At 42.8% G+C, this 21,897-nt stretch overlaps 1 protein-coding gene across 4 annotated transcripts in view; it reads left to right on the top strand.

Annotated features, from left to right (window-relative positions):
• The window catches only part of FAM184B (family with sequence similarity 184 member B), a 155,034-nt gene that overhangs the window by 74,365 nt on the left and 58,772 nt on the right, over positions 1-21,897 (top strand). For all 4 annotated transcript variants that reach the window (XM_068267727.1, XM_068267737.1, XM_068267732.1 and 1 more), the window contains one exon: positions 4,079-4,843. In XM_068267727.1, the coding sequence (XP_068123828.1) occupies positions 4,079-4,843 (765 nt within the window). The remainder of the gene's footprint in view (positions 1-4,078; positions 4,844-21,897) is intronic.

The raw sequence follows: 21,897 nt of genomic DNA, 5'->3' as shown, positions 1-21,897 counted from the left end.
AGGAGTATACAATGTAAGACAAAATGTTACAAAAACATAAGTAAAGCAGTAAAATATTAACAAATATTAGTACCTGTAACATATAAAACCTTTTAACTTTTAACATTTAGTACACTGTTAAAAAAGTAACCAGAGAAAATAACCCCCCCCCCCCGCCCCGCGCATCTTAGTAAGTTCTGAGAAACAAACAGAAATAAGTATTCATAGTTTCATTAAAGGCCCTGGTGAAAGCATTTATACACAATTTTGGAGTAATGCATGCATTATACATATATTCAATGTTTTGAAACACTAGTCTAGCTCAAAAGTCAATCATCAATGGCCAGCCAATCCACATCCATTGTATGTATGTCTGTGGTTCAGGCAGTATACTTTATATTTCTTTGCCGTTGGTACTGATATGAATGGTCTATTCACCCCGTAAAGCTCTGCCTAATATTTTAGTGCTAAATGACATTCAGCAAATGCATTCAGCAAAGTGATAGAATCGCTTTGCAAATGTCAATATACTGTACTTACATTAGTACAAGTCATTCTGATTTGTGGCTACATTTTCATGTGCGTTTTGCCCACTACGCCCTACACTTACTTTACAGCCAGATCCGACAGCGGGGAACAAGCTGAGAATCACTGATTCACTAAATAATACCGTGTGTGATATCTCTATTACTTGCAGACAAAGGTATTTATTTTCAGAAAGTGACAACAGCTTCTAAATTGAAATTTGTAACGGTCCATAAACATAGATTGTGTCTCAGAGCATTGCCACGGCTAGACCTCTGCTATAATAAGTGGTTACTTGGTGTAAGCAGAGAAGTGTGATACAAAGTCGGCACTGTGAGGCCGGGGCTGAGACACAGATTCAATCTTCATAAAGTATGTCATCTATAAAATATGCCCCTAGCCACCCAGAGGAATATATATTATGTATTGCAGTGTCAAGTCATTGCTTGCTTTATACAGTACACTGAACTGGACACTTTCTCACATCAATATGGGAAATGAAATGCTAGAATTAGAAGTATTTGCTAGATGGGAATCTTGCTAACTGATGTTTTCATCAATAGGAGACCATAGGGCCCTATCACATACATTCTCTTTATATAGCGGTAGTTCACAGGTATCGCTAGTTATAGTCATGAGGTGATTTCTGCCTTATATAATTATGTCTCCGGGATCATCAGAAGTCCCCATGTGACCAGCACTGTAATATTAACTGTGTGATGTGCAGCTTTACCAACCCATAATGGGGGATTCTGGTGAGTCCTGAATATTTCTTGCAAATCAGATTACAGATCTGACAAGCTGGCCTGTCCACATCCCATGTGACTGCCTGGCCTTTGCATTAACCTCTTGACGACCAGCTAACGCCGATTGGCGTAAACTGGTCGTCTGCAAGTTTCCATGGAAACTCTTTCCATGTCCGTTCACGGAGGCTGTCTCCGTGAACACCCAGAGAGCCGCCGATCTGCCTTACGGCGCAGCGCCGTATGATGTAAACAGCGGGGATTTCTTCCCCGCGTGTGTACATTTTGCCGGCGAGCCGTGATGGCTCGCCGGCAAAATGTACACACGCGGGGAAGAAATCCCCGCTGTTTACATCATACGGCGCTGCGCCGTAAGGCAGATCGGCGATCCCCGGCCTCTGATTGGCCGGGGATCGCCGTCATTCGATAGGCTGAAGCCTATCCTACAATGCGCAGGACGGATATCCGTCCTGCGCAGCTCAGAGGGGAAGGGAGAGGGAGGGAGAGGGACGGAGCGCTGAAAACGCTGCGGAGGGGGGCTTTGAAGAGCCCCCCCGCAAAGCGCAGAGAGCCGGCGGCGATCAGACCCCCCCCAGCAGGACATCCCCCTAGTGGGGAAAAAAAGGGGGTAAGTCTGATCGCCCTGGCTAAAACCTGATCTGTGCTGCGGGCTGGAGAGCCTACGCAGCACAGATCAGCCAGAAAGCCACTGGTCGGCAAGTGGTTAAGGAGGAACTCTAGTGAAAACAACATCATGAATAAAATTGCTTATTTTTTTACAGTATCCATTTATAAATTATTTAGTCAGTGTTTGCCCATTGTGAAATCTTTCCTCACCCTTATTACAGGTGGCGGCAGCCTTAGTCCTGCAGATTGTTTGGTTAGTGAGAGTCCTAAAGCCAGTACAAAATAAATCCATCCTCCCAGAATGCATATAGTGTGTGTGTGTGTTTGTGTGTGTGTGTGTGTGTGGGGGGGGGGGGGGGGGGTAGGTGATTTTCCACATAGCTCGTCAGCCTAGGCTAAACATCACTGGAGGGGCTGGGCCACATAACAATATACAGCAATATATGGCTAAAGGAAGTGTTTCTGGTAGTGAAACTAATGGATCTGCTGCATACTGACATGTGCGAATGTATTCTGTTAATAAATAGGATGCTTTCATATGACAAAAAAAGGACACGGCACTCAGCAGGCTGTATGCAGCAACAGGCTGTATTGGAGCAAATGAACACACTACATGTTTCGGACAAAGCCCTTCCTCAGGATTCTAAATGGGATCCTTTCAACTGTTTGTTTTCGCATTCCACTACAATCCAGCAAAAAGGGAAAAACTTGTGTATTGCAGTGCGAACCGAGCCTTAGAGAGGTGAGACTGGCAGGGCAGTGCTGTATCTACAGCACTAGCCCTCCTGTTAAATTTTAGATTTCACATTTACATTAGTACAAGCTTTATATAAAGGCCAGGTGTGCAAAGCATAATTGTAACATCTGCAACTATGGCGGCTGCGGACACGCAGGGTGTACCCGCAGCCGCCTTTGTTCCCTGTTCACAGGCTTCATCCATTCCGTCGGCGTCTAGCACGCCGGGAACGGTAATGTCTCGTGCTCATAGGGTCGCTGTATCGCACGGAGACAGGACCTTTATGCTGGAAGAAGGCGTGTCAGCTGACCTGCCGGTCGGCTGATGTCAGAGGTGACTCACGCCACTCAAATTGGCTGATTGGTAAGGGGTGCGGCTGTGAGCTCTCCTCGGCTTCTTAAGCCTTCACTGGTCATTTGCAACTTGTCTGCTGTTGCGAATACACTCGTGTTAGCGCTCAGACCTTAGACTAGTATCCAGTGTGCTTTGATCTGGGAGGAAACCAGGGATTTCACACAAGACTAGGACTATTGTTATATTGTATTACTGATAACCTGTGTATGATTCTGGCTATACTCTGACCTTGCTATTGCTCATCGATTCTGTACTTCTGCCTATCTGACTTAGTTGCTGAACCTCTGCCTGATAACTCACTATTCTTCTGCCTCACGTTTCTGTACTGTATCTGCCTCTCAGTTGCCGAACCTTGCCTGTCAGACCTCTCTACTCACCAGTGGGCCCTTGCCACTGGTGAGGTGCTCTTTGACTGATACTCACCAGCTCCTCTGGTGAGGTTCAGTTTAAGTTATACAGCTCCTGTGACTGATAGTACCTTACCAGCTCCTCTGGTAAGGTCCAGTTAATCTATTCAGTCGCTTGTGCTGATAGTACCTTACCAGCTCCCCTGGTAAGGTTTAGCCAAACTTTGTTGTCACTCTTGCTGTTAGTACTTTACCAGCTCCTCTGGAAAAGCCTATTATTTATACTACTGTTGTTACAGCTAGTACCCACCAGCTCCCCTGGTGAGGTCTAGCACTGTTTCAGATAGTACTCACCAGCTTCTCTGGCGAGATCTATGCATTTGTTCTACTGTTGCATCAAACACTTTACACATCTGTTTCTCAGCCTTCTATACTTGCATTATTGGTGATACTGCAGATCACCACATAATCGGGTATAGAGTCTGTATTATTGGTGATTCTGCAGATCACACAATAATCAGACGTCTGTGTGCTACACCAATCGTTACAATAATCTATTATAATCCAATCTGTAAAGAAAATGTATCCAACAAAACCTCTAAACAAGTAGGTCCATGGAAAAAATGGTATAGGCTTAGGTTACTTGCTCCCCAAACTCATTCAATTATCGCCTTTGTAAAACTCCCCTTCCTCTTTATTATTTTATTTTTGAATTGTACACCTAATACTTAAATTAAAAGTGTTTCAACGTATATTTGTCTTTCTAGGTGATTTATGCTCTGAATCTCAAAGTTGATGAATATGAAATAAACATTCTAACCTTGAAAGAAGCTCACCAAAATGAAATTGAACAAATGTCCAATGAGACGAAAGAAAAAGTTCTGCAATACGAGACCATGGTCGGGGAGGAGAAGAACCTGCGGCTACAGGTCCAGAATTTGGAAGAAGCCTTGGAGAAGAACAATATGGTGAAGGAACAAACCCTGGCAGACCTTGCCTTGTACAAAAAGCAGACAGAGGAACGGGAGCTAAAGACGGAGTGCGAACAAGCAGAAAGGATCGCAGCTTTATCCAGGGAAATGCTATCAATGAAAACTGACTTAGAGGAGCGTTTGCAGCACGTGACCGAGGAAGCCGAAGCTCTACGAAGAGAACGGACATTAGGTGACAAGGAAAAGTCTGTAGACAAACTCAACGAGAAGCTTCATAAGGAGATCCAATCTCTGAACAAGGAGGTGGAGAATCTGAGAGCCCAGAACCACAAGCTAACAGAAGAATACACCATGAAGACTAATAAACTCCATAGCAATTACATGAAAGAAAAGGAAAGCTTAAGAAAAGCTTTGCAGCAGTCTGTTACGGAAATGATAAAGCAGTTGCAGCAGAAGGAGCAGGACCAGTGGAAGGCTAGTCAGGCCAAAGAAGCATCAGCACAGCTGGAAATCAGACAGCTAAAAGCTGACATCAAGGCCAAGGAACTTGAAGTGCTAGAAGCCAAAGATGATTCAAGTAAAGTACAGGAAAGGACACAGGTGAGCAGATATTTCTTCTACTGTGACTGATACAAAAGATTATCATGGCATCTGCTGGGCTTCTTATCTGGAAATATGTCATGATAAGCTAGACAGTGAAAATTGTATTTTGTAAATGAGTGTTTGTAATGCCAGGACAGAGGTATCAGTATTTGTGAAATTATGTTGGGTGTTGTAAGTTACATTTTGTTCAGATGAACACAACATTCCAGAATCCATAAATTTCCCTACAGAAACAAAGACAATTCAGACATACTCCGGTCTTCATAATAGATGTTTCAAAAGCTCATACATGCTTAAAGGGAACCTGAAATGAGAGATACTGTATTTTTGGACTATAAAACTAACTTTTTCTTCCCTAAAAGTGGGGGGAAAAGTCACTATATTCCAAATGCAGTTCCTGACTTGTGAACGCCTGCCAATACGAACCTCCATCCTGCTGCAATGTCAGGGACTCCCTGTACTGTGCCCATGCAGAGGAGGACACAGAGGGGCAAACTGGGACACAAAGGGACATAGTGGAGGACACAAGAAGGACAGAGGCGGACACATGGGGACACAGGAGGACACAAGGAGGACAGATGGGGAGACAAGGGGGATAGATGAGGACACAGGGGGCATGAGGTACGAAGAGGGCTTAATCCACAAGATGCCCCTTCACCATGGATGCACCAGGTTTAGAATGTATTTTTTTTCCCCTGGTTTTTGTCCTCTAAGTTTAGGTGCATCTTATGGTCATTATGGAAGCTGACATATTTATTTCCTTTTAAACAATACTAGTTTCCTGGCAGTCCTGCCAAATCACACACTTCAAACAAGCATACAGTTAATCTTGTCACATTTATGTTATGGTGCGCATACACAGTACAATAAAAACGTTCATTCTTCTTGTTTATGCGACCAAAATGATTGAATCAAATGAAAGTCAAAAAGAATATTTTTTTCAATTAAGAAAACAAGCGATTAATCCCTTTTTTTTTCTATAAAAACCTAATCAGGCGTGTTGGAAAAATATTTATATTTGATTTAATGGAATAATCGACCGAAATGATCTAAACGGAAATCAGAAATGAAAAAATTGTACCATGTATAGGCACCATTAGAAACATCTAATATGAATGCTTGTTCAGGGTCTGTTGGTAAAAGTATAAGAGGCTTTGTTTTAAAGGAAATAAAAGTATAATGTGCATTGTTTTAAAGGAAATAAATATGGCAGCTCCATATCGCTTTCACTTTAGATGACCGTTAAATAAGTACTGTAGTCAGATAGTTAAATACACCATTGTATATACAGAACATGTGATTTGTTTTACTTACTGTACCAAAGTATTGGTAATGTTGTGTGATTTGTCACCTGCATTTGAATGACATTTACTCAATGGTGTTTATCAGTCTAATTCCAGGGGGACTAGTCAGAGAGTTTATTAGACATGGGGCTTGAGAACATAAATAAACATTTCCAAGTTTCCATGTTGACAAAATATTTTTTATATTAAGTTTAAAGGACAACTGAAGTGAGAAGAATATGGAGGCTGTCATATTATATTTCAGACAAACAAATTTTTAATTGTCTATGACTGACCGCCTCAGATAGTAAGCATCTAACGTGTGTACAAACCTAAAGGGGAACTATGAGGGAATTAAAGAGAATTGCATTGTGGGAAATAACAGCTGTTTCCACCTGCCAAAAAAGCAAGCAGCATCTCCTTCCAATGACATCACCTGCCAGCAGTAAAAATGGCACCATGTGATAAATGTCAGAATGTAAATCAGGGAGAGGAAAGATTTTACAATGGGCAAACACTGACTAAATCATTTATACATAATTATTGTAAAGATGAAGCACTTTTTTATTACATTATTTTCACTGGAGTTCCTACACTGGAGTTAAACATATATTCTTGTACACAGTAGGAAGAAATGGCAGCGCCTCTAAAACCAGGCTGCATCTGAATGACTTAACAGCAAGACAGCGCCTCTTAATAAGTACACCCAACTGCATCTCAAACAGATGCTACCATTTACACTATTGGAGGATGTTAGCTTCCAAAACAGTTTGCATGCAAAAAATGTCATACTTAACCCTCCCACCACAGTGAGGTCATCCTATTACCTACACATTGCATTATCTACACATTTTCAGGGTTTTAACGCCTTCCGTTCTATTCATAGCTATATGCTCACCCACACCAACACATAATCCATAAACTAACATTCACATTATTACAAAGTTTGTCAAATGTAAATAGTCTTGAACGTAGACTGGGTGCTGCCTTTGTAAACCATGTGCTATACCATGCACTTCCTAAATGTGCTTTTATTTTGTGCACTTTACAAAAGACTGTGGAAGCACCGCACATACAGAAGAAGGATACATTCTCTTGTAGACAATGACTTTTTACATGGTGCTAGATCTGAATGTATACAAAATGCATTTAACAATTAAAGGCAATTCACATGTACCGTTTCTCTGTTCAGACATGTTTAAAAGGAATGTGTGCTGATTTTTGTTTGAATTCATGTTTTATTAGGTGTTGTGGTTTTATTGGGTCTAGCATTAAAATATGATAAAAACTGGATATTAGTCTAGAGCTCCACCTGATGGTTTGCCTGGTAACGTTTGGAAATACTGCTGTGTAGAGAACAACAGGGCTTTTTAAGTCAGAAGACTTTTGTCTTTTTTTATTTAATATCATTTTTATTTAGAAAAGTGCAGAAAATATGTTACAAGTGTCAACAGTGTGTGCAGCATCCACCTTGGAATAAACAAGATACAGATGCAGTATCCAGCAATGACTCAACGTGAAAACATGCATGTTGAGCAGGGGGGGTAACTATAATGATGAGACACCCCCCCCCCAATATTTACATTCCTTCTCATGCCTCCCCTTCGTACCCTACATGCCCTTGGGGCCCATCTCACAAGGGTCATGAAACAAGTGTGGCCATCATGATCTTCACACCAGTAACAAGTGTAGCCACCCAAACCCCTGATTTGAAGTATAGTCCCCTGTATTAGAGGAAGGGAGAGTTAGTAGTTGGGGTCCCCCACAGCTCCCCCCTCTAGTTACACCCCTGATGTAGGGAACAGGTAGGGAATTGCACGTATAGTGCAGGATAAAAACATTCAGCCTTAAAGAGGAACTCCAGCCTAAACAAACTGTCATTAAGTTACATTAGTTATGTTAATTAAAGTAGATAGGTAATATAATCTCTTACCCACCCTGTTTTAAAAGAACAGACAAATGTTTGATTTCATGATGGCAGCCATCTTTTTGGTTGAAAGGAGGTGACAGGGAGCATGAGACACAGTTCCAACTGTCCTGTGTGCTGATCACCCCTCCTAGTTGCTAGACAACCCGAATAACAACATAGTAAACCCCATCATGCTCTGCACATAATCAGGAAAAAAAGCTCGGGCCTTTTTCCTTTGATGGGTGGAGCTTAGCTAAAAATGCAGCTAAAAATGATGCTTTTGTAAGAAAGACAAAGTTTTGATGCTGTGAAACTGTTAAAGAAACACCAAGCCTTTTCAGTTCTGCTGAGTAGGTTTTTAGTCCAGAGGTTCACTTTAATGACAAAACTGAAGCCTAGCAGAAAACCATTAACTCCAGTCATCAATGACAAATATTTTGACTTTCTTGGAAAGGAAAAAATACATATTGGCCTCAATTCACTAAGATCATGCTGGAGATAAAAAGGCAAGAGAAAACTTACCTCCACACAGTAAGAGAGTTATCTTATCTCTTCATTCCTTAAGTTACCTCCTCTGTAGTTAATTTACCTCCTCTGTAGTTATTTTCACACGCAGTTAATAAACAGCCTGTCCTTAACTGTGGAGTTATTTTAAAGATTGAAGAGTTAACTTAATTTTCTGCCGACTGCGTCACGCCAATGGGCGTGGCCGCGGCGGCAACCCCAGGACCGCCTAACGCCGATTGGCGTAAAGTCCTGAAGCTCTGTTTTGCAGGAGATTGTGCGCAGGATGCGCGCGCATCTCCTGCTTGGGGGGCGGAGCTCCGCCCCACCTTCAGTCTCCGAGCGGCTATTGCTATTGTGTGACACGGCTGTCCCCCTGGGGGACAAGAGAGCGATTGGCTCTCATAGGCAGAAGCCGATGACAGCCGATCGCCATAATTAGCTGGCTGTGGGGAGGGAGGGAGGGTATTTAAAGAAACAGGTTTTTTTTTTAAACAACAAACACTAATATTTATTTAAAAAAAATAAACATGGGGGGAGCGATCAGACCCCACCAACAGAGAGCTCTGTTGGTGGGGAGAAAAGGGGGGGGGGAATCACTTGTGTGCTGTGTTGTGCGGCCCTGCAGCTTAGCCTCAAGCTGCAGTGGCCAATTTTACTAAAAATGGCCTGGTCACTAGGGGGTTTAGCCCTGCAGTCCTCAAGTGGTTAAAGACAGAAGAGTTAACTTTAGGTTTGCCTGAGGTAAAATGTTTTCTGAATATGACATGCCTCATCACCATGGTGATAACTCTAGAAACGTTATTAAAGACAGGAGATAAGCTTAGTGAATTGAGGCCATAGAGAACAACGGAAAAAGGTAACAGTAGGAGGGAAAAGAAAAAAGGAGAGAGTTTACAGAAGTCATACTTACAAATTCACACACTTGAAAAACTCTACATCTCCAAGATGGAGGGGGGGGGGGCAGCTCACTTTATGGACAAGTAGTCTAACCACTAATACACTCATTTTAGGAGCCATGCTCCGCTCATGAGACCATGATAGGTTTGTAATCGTCAGAGTCCTGGAGCTCAATTCAACATACCCATATGCAGTATTTCTTAAAACTATTGAGCTGAAGAACAATTTGTTCTTTAGCACCTTTAAGCACTTGGACCCTAAGCAGCCAGTCCTTGAGTGTTGGGAGATATGGATGTCTCCACTCAACCAGGATTACACTCTTAGCAGCAGTAAGTAATTGGGTGGTAATAGACCTCTCATACTTAGAGATAGGCCGAGATGTAGGATGCGGAACACAACAAGGAGAACTTTTTTAATGGGAGAAGGCGCAGTTTTATTTACATAGACGAAACCTTGGTCCCAAAAAGAACGCAGGAAAGGGCATTTCCACAAAAGATGCAATCAAGTACCCTTATGGCCCCACCCCCTCTAACACTTCTGTGTTAGGATATACTGTATATGACCTAGTCTCTCGGGGGTTCTTTAAACTTTTGTCTTTTGTTATGTAAGTTTTTTTTTTTTCACCGCAGTAGGAAAGTAATACTCTTCTCTGATCACAAAGCTTTACCAGGCAAACCAATAGGAGGAACTCCTAAAAATTAAACACTGATATGTAATATTTCATCCGTTCCTAATAAAAAGAAAGGTGAAATGATTGAAAACAAACCGAAACTCAAAAGATCAGCCTCCTACAGTCATTCGCATGAAATTCTCTCCGGCCCAAGAAAGATTTTACCCTACATCTTCAAAGTGAACCTTAAGCACAAAAAAGCCAAAAATACTTACCTCAGAAGTGGGAAGGCTCTAAACAGTCCGGAAGCCCCCCAAATCCTCCAGCCGCCTAGTACTGGATCCCTCTAAACCCAATCAACAAGAGTTCATCAAAAATATTTCTTTTAACTGCGCACTTGCCGTGTACAAGTGTATCTGGACTGGGCATGAGTAAAGTACCAGTAGAAAGGAGCTGCTTGTGCATGGCTTATTTCTCTGTGCACGAGTACTAGGTTCTGCAGGGCATGTGCAAACCTTCCTCATACATACCCAATCCAGGCGCACTCATACATGGCCGGGAGCATGGCTAGAAGAACAACAGGTTCCTGTGTAGGAACTGTGAGCTGTTCAGGCATCTGGGAAATCTCTGGACCATCCCAATGTTTCCCACTATTAAGGTAGAAATCCAAATTGTATAACCTCCCCCCCTCCCCAATCCCACAATACATTGATGCTGAATATGCACACTGCCCCTTAGTTATCCTTGATAGCCTAACACACCTCCAGAACTGCTGTGTATTCTTAAAGCTGAGACATGTATGCATCTATGTCTATAGTGTGGCTAGGGACAAGAGGCAATATCAATAATGGAGCATGGCTCTACATATTTGGAAACTTATTTGGCTGCCAGATAATTACTTAAACATTTAAAGTGGTCTGAAATTCCAACATAGCATTCAATAAAAATGTGTTTTCTTTTTTATTACTCATACAGTTATCATATTTGCTTTTGTCCATAAGTAATATTGTCTGTTTACAAATTAAAAGTTTCCAAAGTGTAGTTTATCTTACCCTGAAACCTGCCATTGCATTTTATTCAAACTGCTTTTTATTATATATTAACATCTTCTAATTTGCTGTTCTGAGCTGTTTGTGTGCTTGAAGCACAGAGAGCTTCACAAAGAGCTCCTTTTCACTTGTTACACTGTGTTTACACACACGTATCAACATTGGAATGCAAACAAAGATACTGTTATCTCCAGTTTGGCTGCAGATTTGAAGCTGAATAGCAGGACAAAGTGCTTTGTTTAACCATTTCAGTGATGTTCTGCTAAAAAAATAATCTGGGATAGTAGCTTTCAAGCTGTGAGGAATATTTTAGAGCAAAGTAGAAATGGTGACTTTCTGTGATGAATAGCGGAAAAGCCGCCGCGTGTTCTGACGGTAAGGCGGCTGGTTCCGCGTCCAGTGCGGCGGTTTCGCCGCAGCAACATGTGTCTGGACTGTCTGGACCTAGTAGTGCACACAGATGGAGAGCTGCGCGCGCGCGCTGCAAGACAAGCTCTTTATACCAATAGGAGGAAGATCAGCTGATCAGGGCGGTCAGCTGATTCCTGCTCAGTCAGTGATTGGTTGATGGGAGCTGGGCGGCGCTGTGGAGCGCTTTACTATATATATATCTCCTGCTGTTCAGTTGCTGGTTGTCTGGCGTTGCGAATGCCTATGTGTTAGCACTCAGACCTTAGTCAGATCTTTCAGTGTGGTGGAACCAGGAGGACCTGGGAATCCACACTTAGCCAGTTACTGTATATCATCTGTGTTATTCTCTAGCATAGTTCCAGGGTGTTGAGATCACGGCCCTCACACCCCAGACTAGGAATACTGTATATCATCTGTGTTATTCTCTAGCATAGTTCCAGGGTGTTGAGACCACGGCCCTCACACCCCTGACTAGGAATACTGTATATCATCTGTGTTATTCTCTAGCATAGTTCCAGGGTGTTGAGATCATGGCCCTCACACCCCAGACTAGGCCTTGTTCTGATATCTGTTATGACCTGTTGCTTTCCTGACTATTCTTCTGATCTCTGATTTGGTACTTTGCATATCTGATACTCCGTTGCCGACCCGGCCTGTCTGACCTTCTGGCTGTCACCCCCCGCAGGGTGTCCAGCCTTTCCGCAGGGGTCCCCTACTCTTCAGAGGGGACTGCTCCTTATCAGTCAGGGACTCCCTCTCCAGGTGTCCTTGACTGCAGTAGAGTCTTCTCTACTTATTGGACCACCTGCTACCCCGGTGGTCCAAAGGTTACTGTTGCACCAAAACACTTACACACTCAGGTGTCTAGAGGTTAGACATATTTGATTATTGGCGATTCTGCAGATCCCCAATAATCAGGTATATCTGTATTCTTGGGGATACTGCAGATCGCCAAGGATCGGATTCTCTCTCTGGTTGCTGACACCGATCGTTACAGTTTCAGACCACTTTAAAGGGAACCTAAACTGAGGAGGATATGGATTGTTCCTTTTAATAATACCAGTTGCCTGACTCTCCTGCTGATCCTGTGTCTCTAACACTTTTAGCCACAGCCGCTGAACAAGCATGCAGATCAGATGCTTTGACTGAAGTCAGACTGGATTCACTGCATTCTTGTTTCAGGTGTGTGATTCAGCCACTACTGCAGCCAAAGAGATTAGCAGGACTGCCAAGCAACTGGTATTGTTTAAAAGGAAACATCCATATCCCTCTCAGTTTAGGTTCCCTTTAAAGAGACACTGAAGCGAAAAAAAATGATGATATTATGTTTTGTAGGTGTAGCACAGCTAAGAAATAAAACATTAAGATCAGATACATCAGTGTAATTGTTTCCAGTACAGGAAGAGTTGAGAAACTCCAGTTGTTATCTCTATGCAAACAAGCCATTAAGCTCTCCGACTAAGTTAGTCGTGGAGAGGGCTGTTATCTGACTTTTATTATCTCAACTGTTCCTGGACTATTTACTTTTCCTCTGGTAGAGGAGAGGTCATTACTTCACAGACTGCTCTGAAAGACTCATTTTGAATGCTGAGTGTTGTGTAATCTGCACATATTATAGAATGATGCAATGTTAGAAAAAACACTATATACCTAAAAATAAAAGTATGAGAATATTTTCTTTGCTGCTAATCTTCTAGTAATTATTCATAGTACACAACCAATTCACTATATCATATTTTTTTTTCACTTCAGTGTCTCTTTAAGGGACAGTATCATATATGAATTTGCGTATGTTCAGGAATGCTTTAAAAATGTGTTTTTAGTGCCAAACAAAACAACTAAATATAAAATTAGCAATAAATATGAAAACAACATACTACATTCAATTTAAAATGTATATCCACTTTAATTAAAATGTGCCATTGATATGCTATATTGTATTTCAATGTTATTAAAATTGCCTTTCCGGTTCAGTCTGCAGCTATAGCTAGGTTGTTTGAAATCTGATAAATGATGCTTCCTGGCAGCTTTGGTAACAGCTAGGTTGTAGCGACTACCGGTACATATTTTTGCTTTATATCTTCATTTCCCCCTGCAGGTGAGTGCTATAGGTCAGTGTGCTCACAGCTGCAGGGAATTTATAATACCAAATCTCTGCACACAGCTTATGTACAGACAGTCAGACACACTCAGCTCTATTTCAGCCAGGTCTGGCAGAGGTAGATAAAGGTAAAAATTATTAATTAAATCTGTGCAGTGCTCTTTTCTTGTCTCTAAAGAAAATGATTTTCCCTGAAAGTGAGTCGCACTTAAAGAGACACTGAAGCGAGACTAAATCTCGCTTCAGGTCTTATATATAGCAGGGGCACGTGTGCCCCTGCTAAAACGCCGCTATCCCGCGGCTTAACAGGGGTCCCTTCACCCCCAACCCACCCCCCGCAAACCTTGGTCGGAAAATGGTCGCTGCAGATCTTCTTCCTGGAGGCAGGGCTAACGGCTGCAGCCCTGCCTCACAGCGTGTCTATCAGCGGCGCATCGCCGCCTCTCCCCGCCCCTCTCAGTGAAGGAAGACTGAGAGGGGCGGGGGAGAGGCGGAGATACGCGTCTGACAGACGCGCGTGGGGCAGGGCTGCGGCGGTTAGCCCTGCCCCAACCAGGAAGTGCTCCCCCGCATTACGGAGGGGATTTGGGGGTGAAGGGACCCCCGTTAAGCCGCGCTATAGCGGCGTTTTAGCAGGGGCACGCATGCCCCTGCTAGCTATGAGGTCTGAAGCGAGATCTATTCTCGCTTCAGACTCTCTTTAAAAGCAAACCTGAAGCTGAAAAAAGCTTATGATATAATGAATTATATGTGTAGTATGGATAAGGAATAGAACATTAGTAGCGAAGAAAAGAGTCTCATATTTTTAATTTCAGTTACAGTAGCAATAAAAAGTATGTCAACCTTTTGGAATTATGGATTTCTGCACAAATTGGTCATAAAATGTGATCTGGTCTTCATCTAAGTAACAACAATAAACAATCACAGTCTGCTCAAACTAATATCACACAAATAATTAAGTGTTTCCATGTTTTTATTGAACACGCCATGTAAACATTCACAGTGCCGGTGGAAAAGGTATGTGAACCCTTGAATTTAATGACTGGTTGAACCTCCTTTGACAGCAATAACTTCAACCAAATGTTTCCTGTAGTTGCAGATCAGATGTGCACAATGGTCAGGAGTAATTTTCAACCGTTCCTCTTTACAGAACTGTTTCAGTTCAGCAATATTCTTGGGATGTCTTGTGTAAATCGCTTTCTTGAGGTCAGGCCACATCATCTCAATCGGGTTGAGGTCAGGAATCTGACTAGGGCACTCCAGAAGGCATATTTTCTTATGTTTAAGCCATTCTGTTGTTGATTTACTTCTATGCTTTGGGTCGTTATCCTGTTGCAACACCCATATTCTGCTGAGCTTCAGCTGGTGGACATATGGCCGTAAGTTCTTCTGCAAAATGTCTTGATAAACTTGGGAATTCATTTTTCCTTCGATGATAGCAATCCATCCAAGCCCTGACACAGCAAGCAGCCCCAAACCATGATGCCCCCACCACCATACTTCACAGTTGGGATGAGGTTTTGATGTTGGTGTACTGTGCCTCTTTTTCTCCACACATAGGGCCATATGCAATTCACCTTTTCACCTGAGTTTTCTCCTAGGTGAAATGTTCAAGCTTGTCAATAAAATGCCTTTTAAACAACCAGCAAGCAAACAAATACTCAAAATAATTTTCATAGTACTTTTTCACTTACTTTTTGGTACTTTTAAAATTACAAAGTCCTAAAAAGTTATTATAAATCGAAGATGAAAATTTTTCTCCTAGGAGAAAATTTAGGTGAAAAAGGGAATTGCATATGGCCCATAGTGTTGTGTGTTTCTTCCAAACAACTCATCTTTGGTTTAATCTGTCCACAGAATAGTTTGCCTGTACTGCTGTGGAACATCCAGGTGCTCTTTTGCAAACTTTAAACGTGCAGCAATGTTGTTTTTGGACAGCAGTGGCTTCCTCTGTGGTATCCTCCCATGTACTCCATTGTTGTTTAGAGTTTTACGTATCATAGATTCGCTAACATGGATGTTAGCATATGCCAGAGACTTTTGTAAGTCTTTAGCTGACATTATGGGCCATATGCAATTCACTTTTTCACCTGAGTTATCTCCTTAGAGATAATTTTCATCTTCTCTTTAAACTAACTTTTCAGCATTTTACAATTGAAAAAGTACCCACATTTTGGTGAAAAAGTACTATTAAATTTATTTTGAGTATTTTGTTGTTTGCTGATGGATTGAAAGGCATTTTATGACAAGTTGTGAAAATATCAACTAGGAGAAAACTCAGGTGAAAAAGGGAATTGCATATAGGCCAATGTGCTTTGCTCTTGCAATCATCTTTACAGGGCGTTCACTCCTAGGGAGAGTAGCAGCAGTACTGAGCTTTCTCTATAGACAATTTGTCTTACCGTGGACTGATGAACAGCAAGGCTTTTGGAGATTCTTTTATAGCCCTTTCCAGCTTTATGCAAGTCAACAATTCTTAATCGTAGATCTTCTGAGAGCTCTTTTGTGCGAGGCATCATTCACATCAGGCTTCTTGGGAATTGCAAAACCAAAACTGGTGTGTGTTTTTATAGGACAGGTTAGCTGTAACCAACACCTCCAATCTCATCTCATTGATTGGACACCAGCTGGCTGACAACTCACTCCAATTAGCTCTTGGAGATGTCATTAGTCTAGGGGTTCACATACTTTTTCCACCTGCACTGTGAATGTTTACATGGTGTGTTCAATAAAAACATGTCAACACTTAATTATTTGCATGGTATTAGTTTAACCACTTCTGTGCCAGGTTTTTTTTTGCTGATCGGTGCTGCGTGGACTCTCCAGCCCGCAGCACCGATCAGATAGCAGCCAGGGCGATCAGACTGCCCCCCTTTTTTCCCCACTAGGGGGATGTCCTGCCGGGGGGGTCTGATTGCCACCGGCTGCTTGCGCTTACAGGGGGGGGGCTCTTCAAAGCCCCCCTTCCGCAGCGCTTCCTGGCCTCCTTCCCCTTCCCTCCCTCTCCCTCCCCCTGTGAGCGGCGCAGGACGGATTTCCGTCCTGCGCCTGATGGGATAGGCTTTAGCCTATCAGGTGCCGGCGATCCCCGGCCAATCAGAGGCCGGGGATCGCCGATCTCCTCTACGGCGCTGCTGCGCAGCAGCGCCGTATATATGTAAACAGCGGGGAAGATCTTCCCTGCGTGTTTACATTTACCCTGCGAGCCGCGATCGGCGGCTTGCAGGCGGCTCGCAGGGTGTTCACGGAGACACCCTCCATGAACTGACATGGAACGGCCGCTCCATGGAATCCACTTCAGGATTCAGGGGCGTACTTAAGCGTACGCAGAATCCTGAAGTGGTTAAGCAGACTATTTTTTTTGCAGCTCGAACATTTCCTTTAAAGAGTACCTGAGGTGGGTTTGACAAATCAGGACACAGAGGCATATTCTGTATACAATGCCCAGCTTCTGTATCCTACCAGCGTTCCTCCAGCCCCCCCCCCCCCCCCTGGGCTCTGCTGCCCCCCATTAAAAAAAAGTGCCAGGCTAGCGACACACAGATTGTCACTAGCCTGTTATTTACCCCTGCCCTGTCATTCAGCGCTGCTCCCCCGCCTCCTGTGTAACACGGCTCCCCACCTGTGTCCTTTCCCTCCCCACCTCTGTAAGCTTCCTCCAATCGGAAGTGGAGGCGGGGAGGGACACAGGCGGGGAGCCGCGTTATACAGGAGGTGAGGGAGCAGCGCTGAAGGACAGGGAAGAGTTAAATAACAGGCTAGCGACAATCTGCGTGTCGCTAGCCTGGTGCTTTTTTTTAATGGGGACAGCAGAGGGAGGGGGGAGGGTCTGGAGGAACGCTGGATGGATACAGAGGCTGGGCATTGTATACAGAACGTGCCTCTGTGTCCTTATAGGATTTGTCAAACCCACCTTGGGTTCTCTTTAAAGGACAGGTCCGGAAAAAAAGAACTACCTACCTGAGGCTTCCTCCAGCCCCTGGCAGCCGATATGTCCCTTGCTAAGTTTTTCAATGTATCCTGTACTGGAAAACAATATGAGACTCTTTTCTTTACTACTAATGTTTTATTTCTTAGCTGCTGTACTACACATACAATTTATTATATCACTAGTAAAAAGGCCTGTTTGTTAAAAAAACGGGCGCTAGGTGACAGCCGCTACCCCCCGCAATGCACGCACATACGCGTCCCGCTTGCTCGTTCCCCACCCCTGTCTGAAGTATATGCACACAGGGCGGTTGGAAAAAGCTGTTATTTCCTACAATGCAATGAGAACCTCCGTGAACCACACACAGCAAACTGTCAGATCCGGCCCTGTGTCCTAACTGCCCTGACTGCGCACATGCTCAGTACAAAAAAGCCAAAAACACACAACCATTTATTTGATGACGCAGGGACACTTGCATTTTATTGTATAGGATACGTTTATTTTCACTTCAGGTTTGCTTTAAATGCCCTATGCAAATATCTTTCTCCTCGAGCCCTCATCACAAGTCACATGCTAGCACACGTGAAAACAGCTTGCAGTGAAATCAAGGTCCAAAAATAGAATAATGAAATCCTGTGGAGTAAATTATATAGTGGAGCAAAACTGTAATCAGCTATATATACGGTAGTCATGGAATATCTCTAATGTGCATGCTTAAGTGTGGCTTTCAATTACCTTACCATGGTCTATGGGGGTCAGACTGGCCCACCTTTTGGAACTGACTGTGAGAATTCCCCTTTTGATTGTAGGTAATTTTTTCCAGCAGTTGTCACAATTATAATTTGTCTTTAAAAAGGGAACTGTTGAAACAGTAGTTGATGCTTCCAGATTTGTAATTATAAGAAACTAGCTGATTGCCCGGTGTTGCTCGGGTATGTATTTGGCTGGTGTTGGCTCTGCATACTTTTTCTAACCCTAACACACAATTACTCACTGACCAAGTTTGTGAGCTTTGCGGTCTTTGGTATCAATAATTTTCATTGAAATGAAAAAATCTGATTGGCTTTTTGTGGCTCCACCCCTTTTCTGAATTTGAACCCCAGTCACCCAATAACCAACTGTACCAGGTTTGAGGCCTGTGCCATTAACAGTTCAAGAATGGTAGCAATTAAATATTCCCCTTGAAAAGCAATAGGTGAAGTTTGATTCACTTTTGTAGGCTCCACTCACTTTTCTGGATATTAATCCCAGTCACCCAGTGACCAACTGTGCAAAGTTTAAAAAACCCTGCTATTAACAGTGTAAGAATGGCTACAGTTTACATTTTCCCAGTGAAATTTGTATTTGTCTCCACCCACTGATGATCCGGCGTTGCCCGTGTATGTATTTGGCTGGTGTTGGCTCCGCCCACTTTCTAACCCTAACACACAAATACTCAATGACCAAGTTTGTGAGCTTTGGGGTCCTTGGCATCAATAATTTGTATATTCCCATAGAAATTAAACAAATCAGATAGGCTGTTTGTGGCTCCACCCCTCTCCAGCATTTGAACCCCAGTCACCCAATAACCAACTGTAGCAGGTTTGAGGCATCTGCTATTAACAGTGTAAAAATGGCAGCCCGTGTATGTATTTGGTTGGTGTTGGCTCCGCCCACTTTCTAACCCTAACACACAAATACTCAATGACCAAGTTTGTGAGCTTTGGGGTCCTTGGCATCAATAATTTGTATATTCCCATAGAAATTAAACAAATCAGATAGGCTGTTTGTGGCTCCGCCCCTCTCCAACATTTGAACCCCAGTCACCCAATGCCCAACTGTAGCAGGTTTGAGGCATCTGCTATTAACAGTGTAAAAATGGCAGCAATTTAAATATTCCACTTGAAAATCAACAGGTGAATTTTGATTGGCTATTATAGGCTCTACCCACTGAATATTAATCTCAGTCACTCAGTGACCATCTGGGCAAAGTTTGGGGACCCTGCCATAAACAGTGTAAGAAGGGCTGCAGTTTACGCTATCCCAGTGAAATTTGTTTTTGTCTCCGCCCACTTTTTGTAACCTAGACACAAAGTCACTACTCAATGCCCAAGTTAGTGAGCTTTGGGGTCCTTCGCATCAATAATTTGTATTTTCCCATGAAATGAAACAAATCTGATTCACTGTTTGTGGCTCTGTCCCCTTTTCTGAATTTGAACCCCAGTGACCAACTGTACCAGGTTTGATGCTTGTGCCATTAACAGTGCAAGAATGGCAGCAATTTTAATATTCTACTTGAAAAGTGACATGTGATTTTTGATTGGCATTTTTAGGCTCCACCCACTTTTCTGAATATTAATCCCAGTCACCCAGTAACCAACTATGCTAAGTTTGAGAACCCTGCCATTAACAGTGAAGAAGGGCTGCAGTTTACAATTTCCCAGAAAAATCTGTTTTTAACTCCACCCACTTTTTGTAACCTGGACACACAGTCACTACTTAATTACCAAGTTTGTGAGCTTTTGGGTTCCTGGCATCAAAATTGTCCTAATGGAAGCAGTTTATCCAGCAAATAAATCTGGCTGTTTTTGGCTCTGCCCCTTTACTGAATTTGAACCCCAGACACTTAACGACCGACTGTAGCAGGTTTGAGGCCTCTGCTATTAACAGTGTGAGAATGGCTGCAGTTTCAATATTCCCCTTGAAAATCAATAGGTGAATTTTGATTGGCTCTTGTAGGCTACACCTACTTTCCCGAATATTAATCCTAGTCACCCAGTGACCAACTGTGTGAAGTTTGAGAACCCTGCCATTAACAGTGTAAGAAAAGCTGCAGTTTACATTTCCCCATGTAAAAAGGTAGTTGTTTTTGGCTTTGTCCACTATTTCTAATCTTGACATACAGTCACTTAATGACCAAGTTTATGAGCTTTGGGGTCCTTGGCATTAATAAGTTGCATTTTACCATTGAAATTAAACAAATCTGATTGGCTGGTTTTGGCCCGCTCCCTTCAGAATTGAAACCCCAGTCTCCCAGTGACTGACTGTAGCAGATTTTAGCTCTCTGCCATTAAGAGTGTATGAATGGCAGCAATGTAAATATTCCCCTTGAAAATCAATAGGTGAATTTTGATTGACTGCTGTAGGCTCCACCCACTTTACTGAATATTAGTCCCAGTCACCCAGTGGCCAATCAGATTTGTTAGATTGATTTCAGCCATTCTGTTATTGGCAGGGTTCTCAAACATGATGTTTGAGAACCCTGCCAATAACAGAATGGCTGAAATCAATCTAACAAATCTGATTGACTGTTTGTGGCTCCACCCCTTTAGTGAATTTGGACCCCAGTCACCCAATGACTGACTGCATCAGGTTTGAGGCCTCTGCCACTAACAGTGTAAGAATGGTAGCAATGTGAATATTCCCCATGAAAATCAATAGGTACATTTTGAGTGGCTGTTGTAGGCTCAACCCACATTTCTGAATATTCATCCCAGTCACCCAGTGGCCAATTGCGTAAAGTTTGGGAATCCTGCCATGTTAAATATTTAGTTGTTGGCACCGCCCACTTTTTCTAACCTTGACATACAGTCACTCAATTATCAAGTTTATCAGCTTTGGGGTCCTTGGTATCAATACTTTGTATATTCCCATTGAAAAATAAACAAATCTGGCTGTTTGAGGCTCCGCCCCCTTTCGGAATTTGGACCCTAGTCACCCAGTGACCAACTGTACCAGGTTTGAGGCATCTGCTTTTAACAGTATAAGAGAATGGTAGCAGATGAAATATTCCCTTTGAAAATCAAAAGGTGAATTTTTATTGGCTGTTGTAGGCTCCACCCACCTTCCAAAATCTTAATCTCAGTCACCCAATGACCAACTGTGCAAAGTTTGAGAACCCTGCCATTAACAGTGTAAGAATGGCTGCAGTTTATATTTTCCCAGTAAAAGTTGTTTTGGCTCCGCCCACTTTGTGTAACCTTGACACACAGTCACTCAATGACCAAGTTTGTGAGCTTTCAGGTGCCTGGCATAAAAAATGTGTGAATGAAAGCAGTTTATCCACCAAGGAAATCTGATTGGCTGTATGTGGCCCTGCCCCTTTAGTGAATTTGGACCCCAGTCACCCAATGACCGACTGTAGCAAGTTTGAAGCCTCTGCCATTAAAAGTGTAAGAATAGGAGCAGTTTAAATATTGCCCTTGAAAATCAATAGGTGAATTTTGATTGGCTTCTGTAGGCTCCACCCATTTTCTTGAATCTTAATCGCATTCACCCAGTGACCAACTGTGCCAAGTTTGAGAACCCTGCGATTAACAGTCTAAGAATGGCTGCAGTTTAAAATGAACGGCTGAAATTTGATTGGCTGTTTTATGC

This window comes from Hyperolius riggenbachi, chromosome 1, assembly GCF_040937935.1.
Source record: "Hyperolius riggenbachi isolate aHypRig1 chromosome 1, aHypRig1.pri, whole genome shotgun sequence".
Lineage (NCBI taxonomy): Eukaryota > Metazoa > Chordata > Amphibia > Anura > Hyperoliidae > Hyperolius > Hyperolius riggenbachi.
Note: the sequence above shows the minus strand (reverse complement) of the source record. Positions and strands in the feature narration are given on the sequence as shown.